Source organism: Periplaneta americana, chromosome 3 (genome assembly GCF_040183065.1).
Source record: "Periplaneta americana isolate PAMFEO1 chromosome 3, P.americana_PAMFEO1_priV1, whole genome shotgun sequence".
NCBI lineage: Eukaryota > Metazoa > Arthropoda > Insecta > Blattodea > Blattidae > Periplaneta > Periplaneta americana.
In genome coordinates, this window is record NC_091119.1 from 129,857,775 (window position 1) to 129,881,171 (window position 23,397).

At 37.2% G+C, this 23,397-nt stretch overlaps 1 protein-coding gene across 18 annotated transcripts in view; it reads right to left on the reverse strand.

Annotated features, from left to right (window-relative positions):
• The window catches only part of ATP8A (ATPase phospholipid transporting 8A1), a 415,740-nt gene that overhangs the window by 221,156 nt on the left and 171,187 nt on the right, over positions 1 to 23,397 (reverse strand). For 16 of the 18 annotated variants that reach the window (XR_011331403.1, XR_011331402.1, XM_069821599.1 and 13 more), the window contains exon 2: positions 15,426 to 15,607. The exons of the other annotated variants lie outside the window; for them this stretch is intronic. Coding sequence is in view for 14 of the 16 variants with exons in the window: in XM_069821599.1 (XP_069677700.1) it covers positions 15,426 to 15,495 (70 nt within the window). In the remaining 2 variants the exon portion in view is untranslated. The remainder of the gene's footprint in view (positions 1 to 15,425; positions 15,608 to 23,397) is intronic. 18 annotated transcript variants of the gene reach the window in all.

A 23,397-nucleotide genomic window follows, 5' to 3' on the forward strand; every position in this document is an offset into this window, starting at 1 on the left:
TCTACTATCCTTCAACGTAAAGGCATTCATTGCCCTTATACCGTGTATTTTTCGAGGAGGAAAAAATTGTTCTGGAACAGACTTTCTTCGAATGCACATGATGGTTGTCAAGGTTCGAGTTCCTATCCTCGTCAAATTCTATTAAGATTTTGATGTAAAAACTGCTGAGACAGTTTTCTTCTAGATTCACCTCTCAATGTCATTTCAGCATTTCATCATCACATTTAATTACCTTCACCGCATCGACCCAGAATAATCTACATTTCCATATAAATGATCATGACTGTTTGTGTCAAGAATTAAATGCATCTACTGCAGAGAAACTTGTAAGCAAAATGGGATAAACAAGTAATTAGATCGGGATGGATATGTTTTCTACGAAGAATACATGCTACAAGTGCTTGAATGAGGGAATTAATATAGGTTATGCATGGCGTGTAGTGCTGTGGTTCTTGCAAACATGCGATCTTACAGCGGCGGGCAGCAGCAATCAATGGCCGTCGGAATGGTTGCCAATGGCAACGACGATGCTAACGCCAACTACTTATAATGACGCGCAACAGACTCTCTTCTTCTTGAAAGTCTTCTCCATGTTGATGCCGGTTCGAACCTTCGTAATTTTATACTTGGAATAACGTTTTTATTAAAGAAGCTGGATGACCTTTACTCTGCGAGTCAATAGGGAATGAAAGACTTTACGAGAACTGTACTGAAAATAATAGGCCTATGCAACCCTGCATTGCATATAATATGAGGAATACAAACACACGCACACACACATACATGCTATTGAAGACAATAAAACGAGGAATATTTTTTTATCTAAATTTGTACGATAACGAATATTTTTGGTACTCATTTTTATATAAACTTATAAACTAAATTATGATTATTTTTCACTGTAATGTACATTATTTTATCGACTTACCATTAGTATATAAAGAAGACATAGTTGAATTAAATTTACAAATACAGCATTCTTGTGGAGATATCCCGTGTTAGCTTACAATATTACTTCAGTATCAAAATACGACACAAATCATAAACAAGGAACACAACACAAACACAGACCCATTTCACCCAACCGAGTACGTGCGCATGTGCACACGCACACAAAAGCGTAAAAGCACACACACATACAACTTACTCATGCAGTGTTGTCAACTGGACGGAAATTCATCGAAACTAACGGAATTTCAACATAGCGGACGGGAAAAGAATGGCTTTGACGGATGACGGATTTTCTGGCGTAAATTACGATTTACATCACCTTTTGACTTTTTTTGGCTGCGGTAATTTTTAATTGTTTAATTTTTGGGGCATTTTACTTTTCCTTTGAACAGCCATGCCCGTCCCGCACCATGTTATTTTTATTTGAATCAAAATTATTAAGTAATCTGTGTTAAAATTTGCTTTGTATACAGATAGACTAAAGGCGTCTTATTAATTTTATTTATTTTTGGCGGATTTTGACGGATTTCCAGGTGTTAGACTGACGGGGATACAATTAATGTGTTGGCAACACTGTACACATGTCGACACGGGAAAAGAGCGACAAGTTTGAGGGACGATGTTTGTCTGCTCTAATGCAAATGACTGGCTTTATGCGTCTCAGAGTTAATAGAGTTGTCATTTGCTTTGTAAATACAGGGTCCACGCATGCATAATGATAATAATTGTTTTCGACAATTTGATTCTTAGACGTCAAGACCAGGCAATTAACTTTAGGTATGTCTCTATCAAACGGTAATCGACAAACTATGAATTAGCTAAAATTTCCTAATTTAACCCGTAAGTGGTGAGGTACTTTTCTAGTCACGTAACTGGTGAGGTGGGGATTGCACTTATCCCAGCTTAGAAACTTGTATGGTAGCACTCAGATAACCAAACTGCATTTTTAATTTAAATAATCAAGTACTTTTATTTGTTTTAACTAGGTTTTCTTCAAAATTAGGGAAGCAGGCAGCATAATAAGCAAAGAAAAAAAAATATCCCCGCACATCCACCTGGCGCAGGTTTCTTTTCTTACAATGGCTGGGGTACTCACAGCCACCACCTCACCAATTACGGGTTAAACATCTAACGCAGTGGTCGTCAGCACTCGCTGAAATGTGCAATGGGTACGCGGTGCCGTCCCGTGTGCACTGTCGTGCAACAGGGAGAGATAGAGAGCATACCCGCTAGCAGCTACGAGAGCACCATAGTGCACTGAGTTTTCCGCGGGCAAGAGAGGCTAGCCCCAGTGTGCTCTGTGCTGACGACCCCTGATCTAACGCAATGATATCTGCGGACCTAAGGACAGCAAGTATCTATTTTAAATGCGTCGCAGGTCGTTTTTCTCATTTTCTTTACATTTACTTTGAGATAGGTCAGCTTGGAAAAAACTTGCTATTGCAACTCTGTAACAGAGGTCACCAATAGAACAAGGAACAAGCATTACATCGATTTCAAAAAGGTACATCCTCATGTCATGAGACGAGAATTCCATGCAAATGCATGTTTCATAGGAACATAGGGCATAGGTAAAACTTAGTACTTATCCATTTCATTATTTTCCGGTTCCAAATATGTGTACTTTTTCCGTGCATATTTGCATGTTTTGGCCTTTTTTAGGGATAAAACATGCATAATGTATATTGAAGCAATTTTTAGCTTAATCATGCATGTAATATACATTATATTCAGTTTGAATACATGTTTTAATGGTTTTGAGTGGACACCTCAGTTTCTCGATTTTTATGTCCCTTATTTTAGCTTCAGAAATCAGAATTGAAGAAGGAAAAGAAAAGAAAAACTAAATAACAGAAAAAGGTTCATTCAAGTTTCCACTCATAACTTCTTCCAATGTAGAGAGGTCATTCTCTGCCTATATTGACTGACAAGCGCAGGAACCTCACAGAAACCAATTTAGAAACGTTGTTAGTTGTTAACTGTGCAAAAAAAAAGAAAAGTGCAGTGAAGTGAAGTAAGAAATTTGGAATAAAAATGAAAGTGCATATTTCAATGTATTTTTCGCCTGATCGTGCATGTTTCATAGTCTGATAGTGCATGAATCCATGCATATTTTGGGATTTTATAGTGCATGAAATTCTCGTCTCTAGTTATGTCCATCGCTGTGGTCAACATGTCTGCTACGAAAGTAGCTGAATAAAACATGAATTAACATTATTTAACACATGCGGATATTTAAGAATGCTGTATAAACTACTTAGTTATGTATTTAAAAAGTGAATTCCTATAATTCCTGAAGAGTGGTTCAATCCATTCTTAAAAGGACGTAGATGGTATAGGCATATGTATTCGCACTTTGTATCTACCTGTATTTTAATATTATTATTTGCCTTTTTATAAAAAATCTCACAGATTCTGAATAGGAACGAACCTAGTTCCTCTTTATTAAGAAAATGTCAGCTGACTGACGTGATAAGAGGGGTTCTGGGCCGCAACTAGAGGGGGAGGCAAGCGGAGCATGTGTCCTGTTGGGGACGGGGAATCAAAATGACAAAATTGTATTTGTATACAGAAAGTTTCCTGGCATTTATAATAGTTTCCATAACTAGTAATAAATAATTTAATATGAATCTAATGTGACGAATCTGCCAGTCCCTGTCATCTAGTGGCGGCGATGAATACTGTAATATATATTTCTGTGGCTTAAGTAGGCCTATAGTTAAATTTAAGAAAACTATAAACAAATGCATTAATTTAATCATAACCTATATCTACTAATAATAAAACTGCAATCTAAATTTTACAAAGAGACAAGGAGGAAGGCAGAAAGTAGGAAAGATTGGAGAAAGCTGAGTTTACAGTGAAAGAACACTTGGGAAGAACACTATGAATAAATGAATGAATGAATGAATGAATGAATGAATGAATGAATGAATGAATCCCTTTCGTGCTGTAAGTTACTGACTCATTCTGAGAAAAAAATAGGCTATATGGTTTGTAGCAAGTGCAGCGAAGCATATGGATATGGCTAGTTGAATAATAAAAATAATAAAAATTACTAACACCTTCCTCAACTACCCATGAGTGAGATGGTGGAATTCTTGTTTGTCTCGGGTGACACAGACCCTGGAGGGGTTGACAGAAAAGAAACACTCCTTGGGCCATATTCATAGACATTCTTAGCGCGGGTTCCGGTGGATGATCAGCGAACTAACGTTTTTCGTATTCATAAATCAGTGTTAGCGATATGATATGATGAATCCTGTACAAGTAATCAGTCGATAGCCGGGGCTAGTTTAGCACGCTCGTAGCGCGGGCTAGCGAAATGTCTATGAATAGAACCCCTTGTCTCTATTCGCGACGAAACTCACGCCCTTTCACTCAGTCGTCACAACCTCTCAGATTAAACTCTGGGTTAAGGTGAAAAAAAAAAAAAAGTTAACGATTCTCAGTTACAAATAAAGTGTGGTTTTGTAAGAAAACGGGCTTTGTGATAAACGTAGTGATTATGAGGCCGACTTTCTCCAGATATTTCCGTTTTCTCCGTTGATATAATTCTACCATTTCTCCGTTGCCACATGTTATCGGGGTTGACTGGTATGTATAAGCTTAAGAGCTTCTTATGTAGCTGCAATGAAATGACTTGACATGGGTGTTCGAGGCTCAGATGTCCGGATTTTACCGTGTACAGTAACAGCGTTTTGACATTTCGATCCTTTAGTGGGTGTCTTCTTGAGATGAAGGGATTTAACGAAGGATTCAACTGTCACACTCACAGTAAGAGAATATCTCTGACTGCTACCGGCAACCAGCAAAGCGGGAGCAACCTACACATCCTGTAATCTACTTCTCTCCGCTCTGGGTGGGAGAGTAACGAGATGATCGGAACAGAACAGGTATAATTCCCGTCAGTTATGATGGTGGCAAAATTCACTGAGCTTCTGCGCATATGCGATCACATGATCTTAACAGACAATCTTTCTTAATCAATTGTTGGACCCTTGAGATAACTACAGGGACATCATTTTATTTTTACTAACATTTCTAATATTAATCTGGCTATACCTTTGGATTAACGGTTGAGAACCGGAAACACCGTATGCTATCCCCTTCCACGACTGGAGTTCGATGATACTGGCGTAAAATACAAACAAAGGGAAGAAAAGTAGTTCATCCATTTACGTAAACTAGGACATATTGCGATTTTGAGTTTGATAATTTTCGTTAGGTTTTTGTTTAATCAAAATACAGTACTGTATTAACAATAATTGTTTTTACTCACGAATTGAGCTATCCATTATACTGTATATTATACTGTCTACAGCACATTGGAGTTCGATGTAGAGAATGAAGTTAAATTGAAAAATAATCATAATATGGATATTTAAACACATTTTTGAAAATAGTGGCCGTTCATTTCGATACACGCTTCTGTTCTTTTGTGCATATTATCGCACTGTAGACTACTGTACCTAATTCCAATTACCAGTTTCGTCCTTAGTACTAGTACCTCATGTTGAAATAATTCTGCACCTACTCTATAAAAGAGTACCTTACGTACTGTAAATTCAATCTTCACTTCTGCCAGATCCGAAAAGATAAAATTACTCAGACATGCTATCCACTGCCCGTCCAAGTGGTTTTGTCGCAGGGTCGTAGAAAGGGAAGAAATCACGTGACAGTTAATTACTTAACTAGGCCCTCTTAGTTAAGTTATTTTAAACAGTTGTATACTATTACGTAGACGTCCAATTCCTAACAGAAATTGTTTTCAGAAAAGAGCAAAGACAGCCCAGCCACTAGACTTTACAGAGGGGCGAACAAAAGTGGGTGGGGGACACCGGAATGCGGTGTAGGCAAACGGACGACAGTACCTGTGCGAAAATATGATTTAATATTGAAAGCTCTTTCGTCACTGGAAAACGCGAACGTATCTCTGGAACATTCTATACTCACTAACTCAGTACTGTTTACTATGACAGTAAGGCGACTTTCACTGCATACGCGGCCTTGGTTCTGTGTGGAGGACGGTTGGAAGTTTACTAGTAGAGGGGGTGAGAGTGAAGTACATTAAAAAACTCAGGTACAATAAAAATTGAAGTACAAATAAAATTATGTCCCTGTACAATTGAAGACTGGAAGTGGGAAATGCAGAAAGTGTCTTAATTAGGCCTACTTAATTTTAGATTTTCCATGGAAACCAATGAATGTGCCAAGGCGAATAACTTGGGAAAGGTTGGAAGTACCAGAAAGGTTTCCTTGTAGCTCAGAAGACACCTGATATATGAGCAACATGGAGAACGCTGAATGTATCAAGCGTGCCTAGTAATGTTGGAGAGAATGTATTGTTGTAACCTGCTTCCCGCTCGTGCTCACATAACATTAGTGCATTGTACATTTTGTATTGTTTGCCACATGTTTCTTCAGTACTTAGTGTATTACGATGGTGAGGAACGGAAGGACTTGTGACTCAAAAACTCCGAGCTAACAATTCACGGAAAGCCTTATTCAACAACATACAAAGAGACAGGTGTTGCTCAGAAGCAACCACTGACAAAGTTGGAATCATTGGTATTGCACTGTGTAGTAGAGCATAATTACATAAAACACAATCTCATGATAATTTTATTTTATTATGAAGGATGTATCATCATCATCATCATCGCGTTTCTTTTGGTAAACTGAGAACTAACACATGTCAATTATGCGATAAGTTGAATATGAAGATGACAATCACCCCAGTTGAAGAATCTATTTATTTGAATTTCTTGATGTAAAATACAGGGAATTTTATACCATTTTGTGTCCATGATATTACCCTGTAAGAATGTTGAGTGTCATGACGCATAACACGTTCAACCTTTTCTTGACAGTGCAACATATCACATACATCTTTACCAAAATGTTCATTTTTATATCAGAATGCATCCCAAAGTTAATTTGAGTCATTGTTCAAGTTAGGTGTTAAAAGTAATGTGAAACTATAAGAATTTCCATTTCAATTACATACAAATTAATTGTAATATTAATTATTATGTTTTTTCGTGTTTCCCGATAATTTCATGTCTTGCACTTTCAGCGTTTCCTATTTCCAGTCTTCAGTTATTGCATTCTGGCAAAAGGACGCTGAGCATATTCTTGCTTCTCTGTGAAGATTATCAAACTCCTTACACAGATACATATCATGCACAGCGTAGCCCGCCGGTGGTTTGCAACTTGAAAAATAGGCCACAGTCCTGCTATTTATCGCAATATGCAGAACCTGAATTACGCAAGTAAAGGGAGTGGGCATTGGATACAAATAAATTTATTTTGCGTCAAAACAACTTCATGAAACTGCTAACTAAAATAACTGCATGCATCAATAACTAAATAGATTACAAGTGATCTAGAAAATTTGACGTCCAGCTGCTGCTTGAAGCTGATTCGTTCGCGATTGTGTACATACAAAATAGATTTTAAATGAGCAGCCTTCATATCTGACGGTATTAACAGTAGTAGGGGTTCATTTAAAGCGATTACCAAAGGTACCTATAGGCTAGGTATAGATGCTTATAGGGCGGGATATGGAGAAATGTAGCCGAAGCAGGCATATTTGGCACCTGTGACGAAATGAGTTGCGTGCCGACTGTACTTCCAAGTTATGCCGCTCCCACCGTCCGCCACACTACGAGCCTTAAAGACGTATATCATACCTCTGGTACTGGTCCGTCGTATCTCATACCTATATTATATGAGTCATTCCTGTCAGACAAACCTGAATCTGGGGGGGGGGGGTGATTCCGTTCCTATGAGTCGTTTCGAACCCATAACCATATACTAATCTTTGGACAAACCACGAGGAACATCTACTGTGGCAGATAGCCGATTCGAAGTCGCGCAACACAAGAGTTGCCCTATTTTTCAAGATTGACATAATGGAAGAGAAATTGTAGAGAGTATTGGTGGAATATAGGAAAACGGAAGAACCCCCCCCCAAAAAAAAACCCTCACAACCTTAGTTTTGTCTACCACAAATAAAATTGCAGTATATCCGGGATTTGAACTCGGGTTCTCGGTCGTCGTTAAGTCATCGCTCTGCCAACTGAGCTACCAAGGCGACTGTCTACTCGGAGAGACTGTACTAGGCCTATAAAGTTTTATTCAAATTTTTGCTTTGACTCTAGAAGCAGTGTTCGATAATACAGGCACAGGCCAGGGATAGATTCTCAGTTGGAGAGTGGAAATACATCACCATTTTTTTTAGTCTTGAGTACGTGTGTTACTTTAAGCGATGTCACTAGGTGAAGAGTATCACACAGTCTAGGAGTCTTGCTACACGTTAATATCTACCCAGAGCTGATTAAGAGTCTGAGAATTGTGTTCAGCACCAAAAAAGGACTTGTAAATCACATCAATATTAATTATAACTATCATAATCATAACAGATGTGGTCATTTACGACAAAAAGAAGGAAACATGAAATGATCATAGCAGTAATGTCTGAAGATCAGAATATGATTATAAACTTGGCTAAAAGTACTGAAATATAAAGATCCAAGTATAGGAAGACCTGCGAACCACATGTTACGGTTCATCCGTGCAAAGCATTGGGATCATAAATTACAGCCAGGACATCCGATTAAATTACGATCTGCATGCCGCAAGAATTCCTTGAAAGAAAAGATCCTTTGTGAAAAACGATTGTAGTTCTCAAGTTTAATTTGCGGTGCAGAAATCAAGTCCATTCTGCTCGTGTCTGTTTTGACGTCGTCTATGTTCCACAGATCCCAATATTGAGTTACAGACAGAATTTAATTTGTATTCACGTCATTCCTGCTCTACCCCCGGTGCCAAGATGAATAGACACGCTGACACTAAACCGTAAAAATATACTCAAAGCCGAGAATCCATAACACAACGTCAAGGGAATAAACAGGCGATATGCTTTAGGAAAATGAGATACAAGACTGGCAACCAAGATCATCTCTTATCTATGAAAAGAATGCTCAACCTAGATTCTTGTAGTCCTAGAAAAATGTTCTGTCGCATAGATACTTTTTAAATCCCAGAAAGGAGACAGTGCGCATGATGCAAATAAATGAAGGAAGAAAAGAAAAGAAAAAAAAATACAATTATGTAGACTATAGGAAAATAGCTATTCTTAATAGATAGCTAATATATCCTGTTTATTAAACGCATGGCTACAACATTGTTGGAAAATTTTATTGTTAGAAAATAATGCTAGCAATACCTCTGAGAGTTTTTGTGTCCTGAATTTCGCACCTCATCCTTCTGTTGTGACTGCAGGACTAGGAAGGCAAATTCATTTTTCAGCAGAATGATGCACCACCTCACTTTCACCGTCATGTGTGTGAGTACCTCAACGAGCATTTCCCTCAACGCTGGATTGGCAGTTGCACTGCCGAAGCACTATAAACCTGAGGTGTGGATCGGAATGCGCCTAGCTGAGGGTTAGCGTTATGGGCTCACTTTTCCTCTTCAGAAGAATATTGAATTATTTCTTCAAATTTATCGTCACTATCATTCCACCGTCCTTCTTCTATCTCCTCTCCTTCATTCTTTCTTGAATGTCTTACATCCAAGTAAAACGTGGTCTCATTTTCCTTTTCTCCAGGTGGTATTCATTATAAAATTATCTTAGATGGCCTTTTTTCTGACATTCTCTCAAGTTTTGCATTTTCATTTTTCCTCGAATAACTGTATTTGTAATTCTCTCTCTTTTTGATATCACTGCCGATTTACATAAAAAATCCTTCTCTGTTGTCAATAATTTTGCATGAATTTCTGCCTTCAATTTTCAAATTTCTGATCCATATGTAATTATTATTTAACTATTGTGACAGATATGGTAAATTTAGTTTCTCTAGTAATGCGTTTGTCCTAAAAGATACTATTTAAAATATATATAGATAATCTTTCCAATTTTAGTCTTTTATTAATTTTATTCTCCCGTTTTCAATTTTTAATAGGATGCACGTTGTGCCCTATGATTTTTTGAGACATCAATTTAAAAATAAATAGCCCTATGAATAATTTCAAGGGAAAAATTGTTCCGGGGCCGGGTATCGATCCCGGGACCTCTGGTTGAACGTACCAGCGCTCTGCCAACTGAGCTACCCGGGAACTCCACCCGACACCGTCTCAACTTTTCCCGGGTAGCTCAGTTGGCAGAGCGCTGGTACGTTCAACCAGAGGTCCCGGGATCGATACCCAGCCCCGGAACAATTTTTCCCTTGAAATTATTCAAATCTGCTTTACAGGAAGCTTTACCTGAAAGACTAGATTTGCATAATATATACGTCACTGTGTACGTTAACAGAAAACCACAATTCCAAGTCACACAGAGTTTGTGTGCACTCGATGTGGGTCTCTGGCGTTTCGTCAGCCCACGCGAGTTGTGTGGATATAAAAAAGGGAAAAGTTGAGACGGTGTCGGGTGGAGTTCCCGGGTAGCTCAGTTGGCAGAGCGCTGGTACGTTCAACCAGAGGTCCCGGGATCGATACCCGGCCCCGGAACAATTTTTCCCTTGAAATTATTCAAATCTGCTTTACAGGAAGCTTTACCTGAAAGATTAGATTTGCAAAATAGATCCATGTTCCATTTATTTCACAGCCATTTCCTTTCTCTTTAGTTTCGGCCCTGATCACATATATAACAGATTGATCATCCCTATGTTAAAATAGGTAGTACTTTGAAGAGGACAACCGCCAGGATCGCCATCCATCCGCCGTAAACGAACACGAGTCGCTGATGCAATTCAAATGGGAGTTATGACGTGAATCCTTATGTAACAACCAGATGGCAGCATAGTAAACCTGACAAAAGTTGTTACCGTCAAAGCCTATAAGGCTAAGCAATCTGTTATATGTGTGATCTGGGGTTTCGGTCAATACAATGATATCTTGGTTTTTATTTTATCACTTTCCGCACATTGTTCCTTAATCCCTGTACAATTAATGTTCCAAGGAGGATAGTCCGTTATCGTAGCTTTATCTGTACAGTATTTTGTTTTTAAATCCAACCGGCTTAATCTTATTGGGCTTTTTAGAAATTAACTTTTTTTCTGTCGATCGAGGAACTGATCCGACACAATAACCCCCAATCTAGAGGACCAGGAGGTTTCATTTCAGAGTCTTAATTCCCTATATCAACTGTGTCCACCACGACTAAGAGGTTCTTATCCCTCAGTTAGCATTTCCTCTAATTACAGCAATCATACCGCTGTGATTCGGTCCCCACAGCCTCACTGGTTTTAGTAGGTTACACCAGAAGCAATTGAGGATGAAATTTAATAACGAGTTTTCTGGGTATCGAAAGATGTTTGATACATATAAAACCAGATGTGTGCCAATACATTCATCGTGCATCACCTATTAATTAATATGGCTTGTGACACTGTGGGTTCTTCCTCCCTCTTTGGAGTAGTAATTGTTCCTTTAAATTTGTTTTTCCACCACTTATTTATTAATGTGGCCTGTGACACAGTATGCAATAAACTGTCTTGAATGTTACTCATATAACTCGATTCCAATAAGGCTTCGTTAGATTTTAAGACTTTCTGGGTTATGTTTATAATATGGATCTGATTGCTAATGTAATAATTTATTACACTGCATCTGAAATTAAAGATGTTGATGAAAAAATCCGCAAACTTCGATACAAGCAATATCAACGAGCGTCCAACATCTTTTGTAATATGGTCACTAGACTCGTCCGAATATTTTCGACACATCATCTATGTTGGATTTATTATTATTATTATTATTATTATTATTATTATTATTATTATTATTATTATTATTATTATTATTATTGTACTACTATTGATCGAAATAAAAAAATGAAAACTACTTATGAAATAGATTCATTTTACTTTCTAAAATACTATTTACAAAAGGTCAGAAGGAAGTATAACGGAAGAACTGAGAGATACTATATTAATACTATATTTTAAAAAGTTTGTAAGGTGGACTATTGGATACACAAAAATATATACAGAGAAAAATATGGACTTTTACAAGAACTGAAAGTACAACTATTGTCCGAGTGGTTATGTCGCAGGGTCATAGAAACGGGGGAAATCACGTGACAGTTACTTACTTAACGGCGTCCTTTCTTTAAGTTATTTTAAACAGTTGTATATTAGGCCTATTACATAAAAGTCCAATTCCGAACAGCAAATATTTTCAGGAAATAGCTAAGACCGGCCAGCCACAAGCCTTTACTGAGAAGCAAGCAGAAACTGGTGAGGGAAACAGCTGCAACATAACCACTCGGACGGACAGAAGTAACACATCACAATGATAACGTGACAGCGTAGGATTCTCACAGAAGAAACATTAGATCACATTGGTCAACGATTGGACTGCGATTTTTATCTCTTGGGTACATTAAAAATACTGTATAGAAGACAAACCCACGCACCCTGTAAGAACTGAAACGTAATAACCGTCAGAAATTAACAGCCATTAATCGACCAGAACCAGAATGAATTATGGAACATTTCATAAAGAGGTCCCAATAATGTGTGGACAACGAAGGCGATCAGTTTCAGCACCTCCATCATTAAAGTTGGTAAGTAAGAGATTTTTAAAAATAGGTATGGAAACTTATATGGTTGTATCACCGCGACTCTACACTGTTCGTTCCCCGCCGCGAGAACGTCAGCAGCGCACAGTGAAAACCCAGTCGCTCCTGTCCATACTTCATCTGATCTCCCTGTATTTAAGATCCGATTGCGAATAGGCCTATACTTACTCTAGTGAATTTTCGAAATTGCGTAAGTTTGTATAAATAAGAGGCAGGTGACTCACTTGGTATAATATGCTTGTGACCAGACGTCACTAGAGTCAACATACGTCACATTCTTAGTCCTAACATGGACAACATTGAACAAGTCTCTATATAAATGCGCGTTTAACATGAGTTTAATACAGTAATTCCTTTGTTTTTTTTAGAACTTTTAACATGTGTTAATATAGGTGATTGTCAAGATGGCCATGACCAGACCATGATAACCACGTGACTTCGATTCGTGCCGAAGCCTGTTTTTCTCGTTAGCCACGAGTCAACATATACTTGAAGGTAAATACCACAAAACAAATAATACCTACATTCTATGTATGTATGTATGTATGTATGTATGTATGTATGTATGTACGTGCGTATGTTGTATGTATGTATGTATTTTTTTTATTGGACAGCATGTTCCATTACAAGGTTAGTAATACTACATGCCTTGTTGATCATTCGATACAATTCTAAATTACTATTAGATAATCATTATTAGATAAATGTCACATATGGCTTCAATGTTCTTTGAGTGTGGTTCATAATTATCTAGTTCCTTCCCATTTATGTTTATACTTGATACACTGCTATATCGCTAGTATTACTAAGAGATGAGTGTTATATAGTTACACAATTTTCACTATGGCTACTGATTGCACTTGTTATATTGTTATTACACTACTATACGAGTATACACTATTTACAACTCTGTTTCTTTCTTTGCTCTCTTCTTCTTCCTTTTGGGGTTATAGCTTTTCTAAATTTACAGATTGAACAAATTCTATGTATTGTTTCTTATATTTAAGCATTAGTTCACTCAATGTGTTAGTCCAGTGACCACCTAGTTTTAGGATGTTGTTTCTGAACACACTTCTTTCTTTATCAAGAATAGCACACTGGAAGATTAGATGCTCAGCTGTCTGATCGCCCTTCCCACAAGGGCATTCGGGGCTGTCCAATATGTGGAAACGGTGGAAGTAGGCCCTTAGTTTTCCGTGGCCGGTTAGGAATGTCGTAAGATTATTATTCAAGGGGATACTGACCCGGAGTCGGTCCTTTACACTGGGAAAATATGATTTGGTGACTGGTCCTTTAGTTGTTGTCTGCCAGTCCTTTTCCCATTGAGACATGCTTTCCTCTTGTAGTACTCTTAGCCACTCACTTTCAGGAATCCTCTCGTAACACACTTCTAGGTCTTTATTCCTTGCTGCTCTCTTGGCTAATTTATCTGCTAGTTCGTTGCCTGCAATACCGACATGCGCCTTGACCCATGTGTAGTGGATAGTCCATCTCTGCTCCTTCATTTTTCTGCCTGTTTTCTGATTGTTTCAATGATATTTTTGTGGTTGTTGGGATTCCGTAGCGAATCTAATGTTATGAGGCTATCTGTATGGATTATAGCTGACTTCTGCTTATCCTGTAGGTTGTCGATTGTGGATATTTTTTCAAGTGCTTTCAAAATAGCTATCTGCTCAGCTTGGTTGTTCGAACATTGGCCATGTAATTTGAATTGCATTTGATGTGCGAGCTCTTGGTCTATAAAGATAGCAATTCCCGACCCCACTTCAGAATTACTTTTGCTTCCGTCTGTAAAGACTTCTACTGTGTAGTTCATATCTTCTTGCTTGTCGTTGAATTCAACTATATCTGCAGGATGCGGCCATTTGGTGTAATGCAGTGCTGTATCTATCTCATATCCTTGAAATCGATGTCCAGTTTTAAATGTATAACAGCTAGCGATCTTGTGAATCTCTATTAAGATAGGTGTATCCTTAGTTAAGATACACAGTGCTTCGTAAGATACAGTTCGGTAGGCTCTCGCCATTTTTATGTTTATTAATCTCTGTACTCTCATTATTTTTGCTGAGTTGTGTGACTTGTTCATTGCTTCTATCCACATCGGTGCCCCATATGAAATCAAAGGTAGAATTGCCCCTTTGTAAATAATTCTTAGTTGTATGTATGTATGTATGTATGTATGTATGTATGTATGTATGTATGTATGTATGTATGTATGTATGTATCCAATGCCTACCCACTTCACTTTACGTGATTCGGGTTCCGCATATTGCGGATAGATGGCAGGACTGTGACCCATTTTTCTAGTTGTACTCCACTTCGGCGGGCCACACTATACATGATGTGTATCTGTGGAGAGTTATGTCGTGCACTAGGATGAGTGTATGAGTAAGTGTTCGTTAAGTGTAGCGAATTTAACTTGTCAGAAAACGAATGAATTGCGTGGCCAACCAAGTGTTCTAGTTAATTAGCACCAGATGGCTCTGGCAGTTCATAATTCGCAGTTTTAGTTGAGTGCTCATCCGTATAGATAGCACGCTCATTAGTTTGCAATCACAGATCAAACACAATACACCTATGGATTTTTTTACGTAATTTCAGATTTTTTATTTCGTGTTGTGTTTACATAAGTTTCTGAGAACATTCAATTCAGTACACAAACACTAAAAATAACACAAGATTATACTGAAATATTTTGGATCTTCTGTCTGGCACACAACTTTCAGCGTGCTGACAAGAGGTAAATACTGTGACTAGTAAGTGAGATTAGTTCAAAGAAAACAAATTTACTAAAGTGAAGTTTGAAACAAAAACTACATATAAAATACATTTCTAAAGTAACTATCTAATGCTTGATAATATAAAGGGGACACTATCTTACCTGTTGTGTTAGCATCGAAGTAATCCGGTTTGAAGTTGTCCAATTCAATTTGCTCGTTACGACTGCGCATGTCTCGTTGCAGTCGACGTCACGGTCGCAGTCGGTCACGTGACGGCACGGTGGAGAGAGGGATCGTGATCGCGATGTGTTGCAGTGATGGGGGTCAGGACCAAGCGGGTCGCCTGAACACGGGGTCAAACCAAGCATAAGCAGGCCGCCAAAATTCTCACAAACTCACAAAGCAAAGCACACAAAGCAAATGCACTACAACGTTCCAAAGGCGTACCAACTAAATTTGGACACTATGCTACACATGCTAGAACAGGAATAGGCAGATTTTCAATAATTGCAATGCTTCTCAGAATCAGTTTTCTAGAGAACTGAATAATTATCTATCTAACTCTGTCTAGCACTATATAAATTGCAGCTTCTCTAAAATGATAAAATAAATAGGAGTGTGCTCAAGGTTGCCAATTCTCTTTATGCTTCCGGCAAGACCCTTCATGCCGTGATTTTATTATAAAGATAGTTTCAAAAATGCAATTGTTTTAATTAGGTTCCGTATTTCAACTACCTATAAACTGGAATTTAGTTTTCTGATTCGAAGTAGGCCTATATGTGACTCACAGCGCAGGTATAGGTACGTTCGTATACAATATACTATTTGCCCTCTTCTTCTAGAAAGCCAAAATCGGAACGCAGTCATAGTGTGTAGTCTTATCGATGACTGCTCTTACTAGTCGTATTATTTAAATAACTACATCTCTGTGGTTGATTGAAGGTTCACTGCAGAGGTAAAATGCCTTAGATAGGACGCTCAAGTGTGTAATATTCCAGGGCATAGTTGAGTATATTTGAACTAATATTTTCACTGTCAATATAGATATTACATATGAATTGCGTAAAATAAACGTAGAAGTAATAAAACAGTGCAATGAAAGACACTACAAAACCAAAAAGCACAGAAAGTGTGTTGAACGTAATCCAAAAGTACTAGTACCATCATAATATGAAAATTATGAAAATATTAACTCCACGTTTAACATGGATTCATGTAGCCTACCATGACGTTCAGTGCCAAATAAAATAATCTACATTTCAGGGAATTTCTAGAAGATACATATAAAATTAGTGGAATTTCAGTAATGAGCGGCATGCAATATCCTAACGAAACACGAAAAAATATCAGACAATAGGAATATTTTGTATTATATCATGCACCAATAACGTCATGTGCTATTGAAAGAATTTCTTGCAATATAAAATCATTTCAAGTGACATCCGTATATGTTCAAATTTCATAACTAACGAATGCACATTATTATTCACTGCAAAGATTCGAGGAAAATGAACTTCATGGTTCAAGCACGTGTTTACTACAGTACCTTTCGCTTTCGAGTCGCCCGTTGCACGGCGGCCGGCGATAGCAACCGTTGATAACCGAACTCCCGGCACTGCGGCCGACTTGAATCCCCTCCCCTTCGTAGGAGCGCGAGAGTCATTCAGTCAGTCTCACAGCGGTTTTGTTTCAGCGTGGTCGTGCTTTGAAGTGCTTCGTATGAAATGTTATTTCTATATTAGTGCTATAAGTGTTATTGTGCTTGGTATTAAATGTGATTTCTGTATTAGTGCTGAGCTATAGTTTACATAATGTCTCGATATACTTACACATTACAACAAAGAATTTTTATGTATGATTCGTATGTGTTGTCAAATTCTTGCAGGGAAGTTGTAAGATGATTTTTAACTGAATATTCAGGTGTGCCTGCGCCACATAGAGATACTGTGCGAAAACTTGTCACTAAATTTAGAGAAACGGGTTCCATTCTCGATAAGAAGCGAAGGGTAAATGAACGTGTGCATACTGAGGAGAAACTAGACGAAGTGGGAAAAAAGATTAGAACATACTCCACAGAAATCCTTCCGACGGCTTGCACAGGAAAGAAATTATCAGCCGTGAAATTGATTCTATTTCGGAAGACGAATTAATACGTGTAAATGCATAGTTCCTAAAAAGATGCTAGAAATGTGTGGATGAAGGAGGACATTTCCAACATCTCATGTTATAAGGCACGTGATTATTTTTCTTTGTAATTTTACTCAATTGTACATGGTCATTTTCATTGTACATTGTATATTTGTACTGAATTGACCGCGAGGGGTAACACCGGTTGCTATCGCCGGACGCCGTGCAGCGGAGGTTTTGCTTTCGATTTGTCGGGAACTGGGCTATCATCGGTTGCTATCGCCGGCCGCCGTGCAACTCAACAGCGAAAGGCACTGTAGTATAGCTTCAGAATGTCGGGAGTTGATAGTATTCCACGAACACGCAGTGACGACGTGTTTGTTTATATCCTTATCCGTTGCATTACCTGTGTTTGTCGTATTGCATACCCATTGTGTCTTTAACTTCAGTCTATAGGTAGCTGGAATAAGGAGCCTAACTAGGCTGAATATTTCGTTAGTTAAATTTGATATATTTAGATCTACTGTAAGATAACAGTTTGCTGAGTTTCTACAACTATGAAAAATTGTTGCAATTCAATCAGATTTTTCATTCCGACTACTTTACAATATCATATTATTTTAAAATTAAATAAGCGATACCGATAATGAAACTACCAATGGTTGTACCTTTGTTTTTCAGACAAAAAGATCATAATATTAATTTTAAAGTGGAAGCATTGGTAAAGAAATTATCGGTTTTCGTAAATTTGTATTTTATATAGTGATCTCAAAAGTCTTTTCCTATAGCTGTGTTTCGGTCAATTCATACGGATCTAATCGTCGTACTTTAGACACAATCCCAAATTGATATATGAGGTGACAGACCATGGACTTATATCTCCAAAATTTGCTGACAATTCAATGCTACTGGAGAATGACTGCTCTATTAGTTTTGTGGATATAGCATCACTCTCCAGAATAAGTGGTCTTCCTGTGTGAAGTTTATATTCAAGGCTTACATCTGTACATCTACCTATATCAACGAATCGCTTGTATATGTCATCCTACGACTGACTATCTTTCACCTTCCACTCCACGTATGTCTTAAGAACAAGAGGACGTCCCAACTCAAGATGGAAATACCAAAAATTTGATTTCGAAACGGGTCGACTAGACCCAAACCACCAAAGCTGATGATGATGATGATGATGATGATGATGATGCTTAATTTTATTCAAAAGAGACGCAAAGGTAGTCGAATTGCGATTGTGTCGTACCACATTTTCATTGAAAAACTGAAGATAGGCATCATGTACTGCAAACAGATCATGTTTTTCAAAGCAATACCAACAGCAGGTATAAACAAATCGTTCGTTGCTTAGCAACTCAAAGACAAATGAACAGATTATAGGAACAAGATTTTTGAAATGACCTAGTAAATTTGCCTCAAAAAGTAGTAAGTTTTTTCAGTCCAGAAACTTCCATTCTTTAGAGTACTTACAACAATAATTTAGGAGTGCAGGGGAAAAACAATCGAAGTCACTTAAGGGTGATGTCATCATACTGTATAATTCAGTACATTTATATTACTGCAAAATTTGTGTTTTTCTTATCAAAACTGGTAAAGGTGAATTATCACTACGGATACAGTCATCCTTTCTTACTTTTTCATTAAGAAGAGCAATAAAGAATGCAGTAATATACTGACTTAGATGATGACATCACCCAAGGGTATATGTACGTGAACGACTACAAATATTATCAGAAAATGCAGGCTCTAAATTTCTACAATTTTATAAGGAAATGAACTCACAATTGGAGAAAAATTACAAGGTACCACAACAAGACTTATTAGAACTTAAATATCTGATAAAAGTATTAAAAGGTTACTAATAATATTTTTAAGGATTCACTTTTTACTTTAAATTAAATTTTCCAAAATTTGAAAGTTTTCACACATATTATTTCATAACTCCACAACCATTAGAGATAGAATTCTAAAATTTTTTACACTGATTTAACATGAATTTATGCAAAAGGTACACTACAATAATGCCCATTTCTTTGAAAATAAAGGAATTAGGTCACAAAACATTATGAAAATTTTAATATATTTTATATAGGACAAATAAAAAACTAATTGTATTAAAATAAAAAAAAACTCTACATGTCTGAGAGTAATCTGTTTTTCAAAAATAACTGTTTATTACATGCAGGAAAAATATCAAAGAAGTCAAAGAGACCATAACAATGTTATGGTTACCAAATGATGTAACTGCAGAATTTTTTTTTTCATACTCTGATAAAACTGGTTTGAAAAATATTATTAGTAACCTTTTTTTATACTTTTATCGGATATTTAAGTTCTAATAAGTCTTGTTGTGGTACCTTGTAATTTTTGTCCAATTGTGAGTTCATTTTCTTATAAAATTTTAGAAATTTAGAGCCTGCATTTTCTGATAATATTTGTGGTCGTTCACGTACATTTACCCTTAAGAGAATTGTGACTTTGATTGTTTTTTCCCCTGTACTCTTCCATTGTATTTCTTCACCATTTTCATGCACGGTGTCCTTCAATTAAATATTCGTAGACACTGTAAACTAAACTGCACCTAAGAATGGTAATTTATGAGTAATAACCATATGCGTACCGACAGTGGCGAAATTACGGGAATGTGATAGGTGTGGCGACCAGTCTAGACCGGCCACAATAAACCGAACAGCTAAACGTAATCAAGAGGACACTGTTTTTGTATCGTGAAACTACTATGTGTACGAATTACTCTGTTGGCAGCGTATATTCTACAAATAAATGTTACATTAATCTATTTATTAAACATACATGGAATTCAACGTGGGACCATAATGCGCATTGGAAAGTATGTACCTAATATTGTTAAATGCCTATATTTACATAATTTATTTTTCTTTGGTGGAATGAAGTTTATTCGCTTCTGACTATCGACTCTTTTTCTACTATCTGCTTAGAAATATCTCATCTCACGCAAAACTGTCCTACAATTATTATTTATTTCCTACTGCACGTTACAGTACTTGTGATACAATTTAACACAAAATGTAATAGCAACGGTTTCATTTCACCTAGGAGTAGGACCGGTCCTCATTTTTCGCTCCCTTCGCCATGTCAGTCAGAAACATGGATAAGTAAGTAACAACATTTTGGTTTATTTCCATACGATCTTTTTATTTTAAAAATTCTCTAACAGGTTAGCTTAGTTATTCACTCTCCTCCGGTTGGTATACTGGTATTATTATTATTATTATTATTATTATTATTATTATTATTATTATTATTATTATTGTTATTATTGTGCCAGGTTTCATACTCATTTCTAATTTATACTTTTGTACGTAACTTATGCCTCATAAAGTCTATGTCTTCTACATTTTCTAAGGCAGCTTTATGTAACTCGTAATTTTTATCAGTAATATTAATTGATGAGTGTAATATGTTCATTAATTATGGCTGGGGAAGATTTTAATATATTCATATTTTTTTGTTATCGGCAGACTATTATAAGTAATTTTTTGTAAATTGAAAGCGGCAAAGATGAACTATTTTGTGGTGTACACAGATCGCCAGTCTATTCTTACTTGCTTCATAATGGAATACATTTTTATGTTTGCCCGTTCAAGGTAAAAAAAAGTCTAAATTATAATGGATTCATTTGGCAATTGGCCACGCTATGATCGGATACGTATCATTTGTCGCTGAGTGGCCATTTCACGGTAACGACGGGATCCTATTCTCAAAGCAATACTATAATATTATACGCGTGGAATTAGAGGAGGGTGGTACCATGGCCCAGCACTGCGACCTGTTACGATCTATTGCGCTAACCCTCAAGCTAGGCGCATTCCCAAACCCACACCGGCTGACTACGCTAAGGTTCGCTGCGTACTCAGTTTCGAGCAGGCAACCCCCCCTCGTCCCTAGGCTAGCCCCCTCCGTGCGTCGCCAACCGGCGATCGGGGAATGCTATGAAATGACAAAATGGAGAAATGGTGACGGAATTATGTAGATGCCTAATATGGGGAAAATGGGAGAACCCCGAGAAAAACCCCAACTGCGACTTTGTTTGCCACAAGTGTCACTATGGATTCTTCAATGAAAAATCCCAGATCTGACCGGGACTCGAACCCGGACGGCCAGCATGACAGGCTGAAGGTCTGACCACTTAGCACCGCAGGGACAATTCATTGGAATAATATATGATATAACGAAATAACACGTAAAAGAATAAAATGTAATTCAATTTAAAGTAGCATATCTTCGAATATTTTATTAGAAATTTCACATAACAAATTTCCACTGGCATAAAAATACTACAGTCAGAACAAATTCTTGGTCACAGGCATAGCTCAGGCGGTATAGCGTTTTCCTGCTGTTCTGGAGTTGCATTTGGGTGTGTATTCGATTACCGCTTGGGCTGATTACGCAATTGGGATTTTTCCTACGTATTTTCCAACTGTAAGACGAATGTCAGATAATTAATGGCTATCACCAATTCCATCGACGCTACATAATCTAGTAGTTGATACAGCGTTTTTAAACAAGCAACTAAAACAAATTTCACCATTATTCATTAGGCGATTCTACCTCTTATTTGTGACTTTATCATACAACAAAGATGAAATGTTATAATTTATTTATGACAAGAACTTTTAGATTTTATTACACAATCAGTATGCTCCTAATTTACGAGTATGTGACACAGCGAAGAGTAACACAACTTTACTATCCCCTTCTGTGTAAAAGGCTTTAAAAATTATTGGTCTGCAGACAGGAATATCTACTTTAGTTCACATGTACTAAAGTTAATTATGGGCACAATACCTTTCTGGAGTCAAACATGTAAAACTAATTACTCCCACACCTCAGCCTGCACAGCTAGGTAAAAGGAAGAGAAAAATTACCCCTCGCGGCTATGCATCACACATTGCAGTCGGGAGGCTCGACTGGAGTCCTGAGTGTGTTCCAGCAATGGTGGCCAGAAAAAAAACTCGATCGAATACAGAGTCTTCTCTTCTAGCAAAGCATCTCGAGGTTTACTAATGAGAATGAGTTTACTAATGATGCTGTGATTGGTTTTAAAATCAAAGCAGAGTAATGGTGATTACTCTACCTTTTAAAACGTGATTTTATGGCTCTATTACAATTTTCATCTACATAATCTAAAAGAAAAGAATAGTACCGTTCTACCATGTGGCTCAAGCAGGAACGTTTTCAGCTACGAATCCAGGGAGAAGCAAATGAAGATTAATCATTCCCATATACAATACAGCAACTGTGCGTGTGCGTGTGTGCTTCGTATTTGTCCTGTCTTGTCTTGATGTTGTGGCTTTCCGCCATACTCATCCCAACACTACAGAGTTCCTTAGTTAATGTCTGCCTACTGCCGATTCTAAATTCCAACACAGTTAGAAACGGAACGGAAAAAAGGACCCTATGTTTGTAAATAGGAATAGATTGTGATAAACATTATGACGATGATGAGAGGTTAAATTATTACAACGAAATTTTCTTCATACTTCTTTCGATTTTCAAAGATAAAAATAGGCCTACTATAATTTTCTAATTCCAATGTTAACCACATGATGATGATGATGATGATGATGATGATGATGATGATGATGATGATGATGACAAGGAGGAGGAGCAGGGCGACGACGATAGAGTAACTTATTAGAATAAAACTTCCTTAGTTCTTTCATTAATCTTCAGAGATAAAAACATTATTTTCCAATTCCAATATTTGAAAATGTTTATTTCCATCATCATCATCATCATCATCATCATCATCATCATCATCATCATCATCATCATCATCATCATCATCATAGGCGTACATAAGTGATCTAGAATATGACATTCATGGAGTTCAACCCAATGTCTATAAAATAAAGACCCATTTAAATAAAACGATAAAGAATACAGTAGAAATTAACAATATACTGTATCTGAAGATAAATGGTTAAACTATTTTGAAGACCTATGATCCTA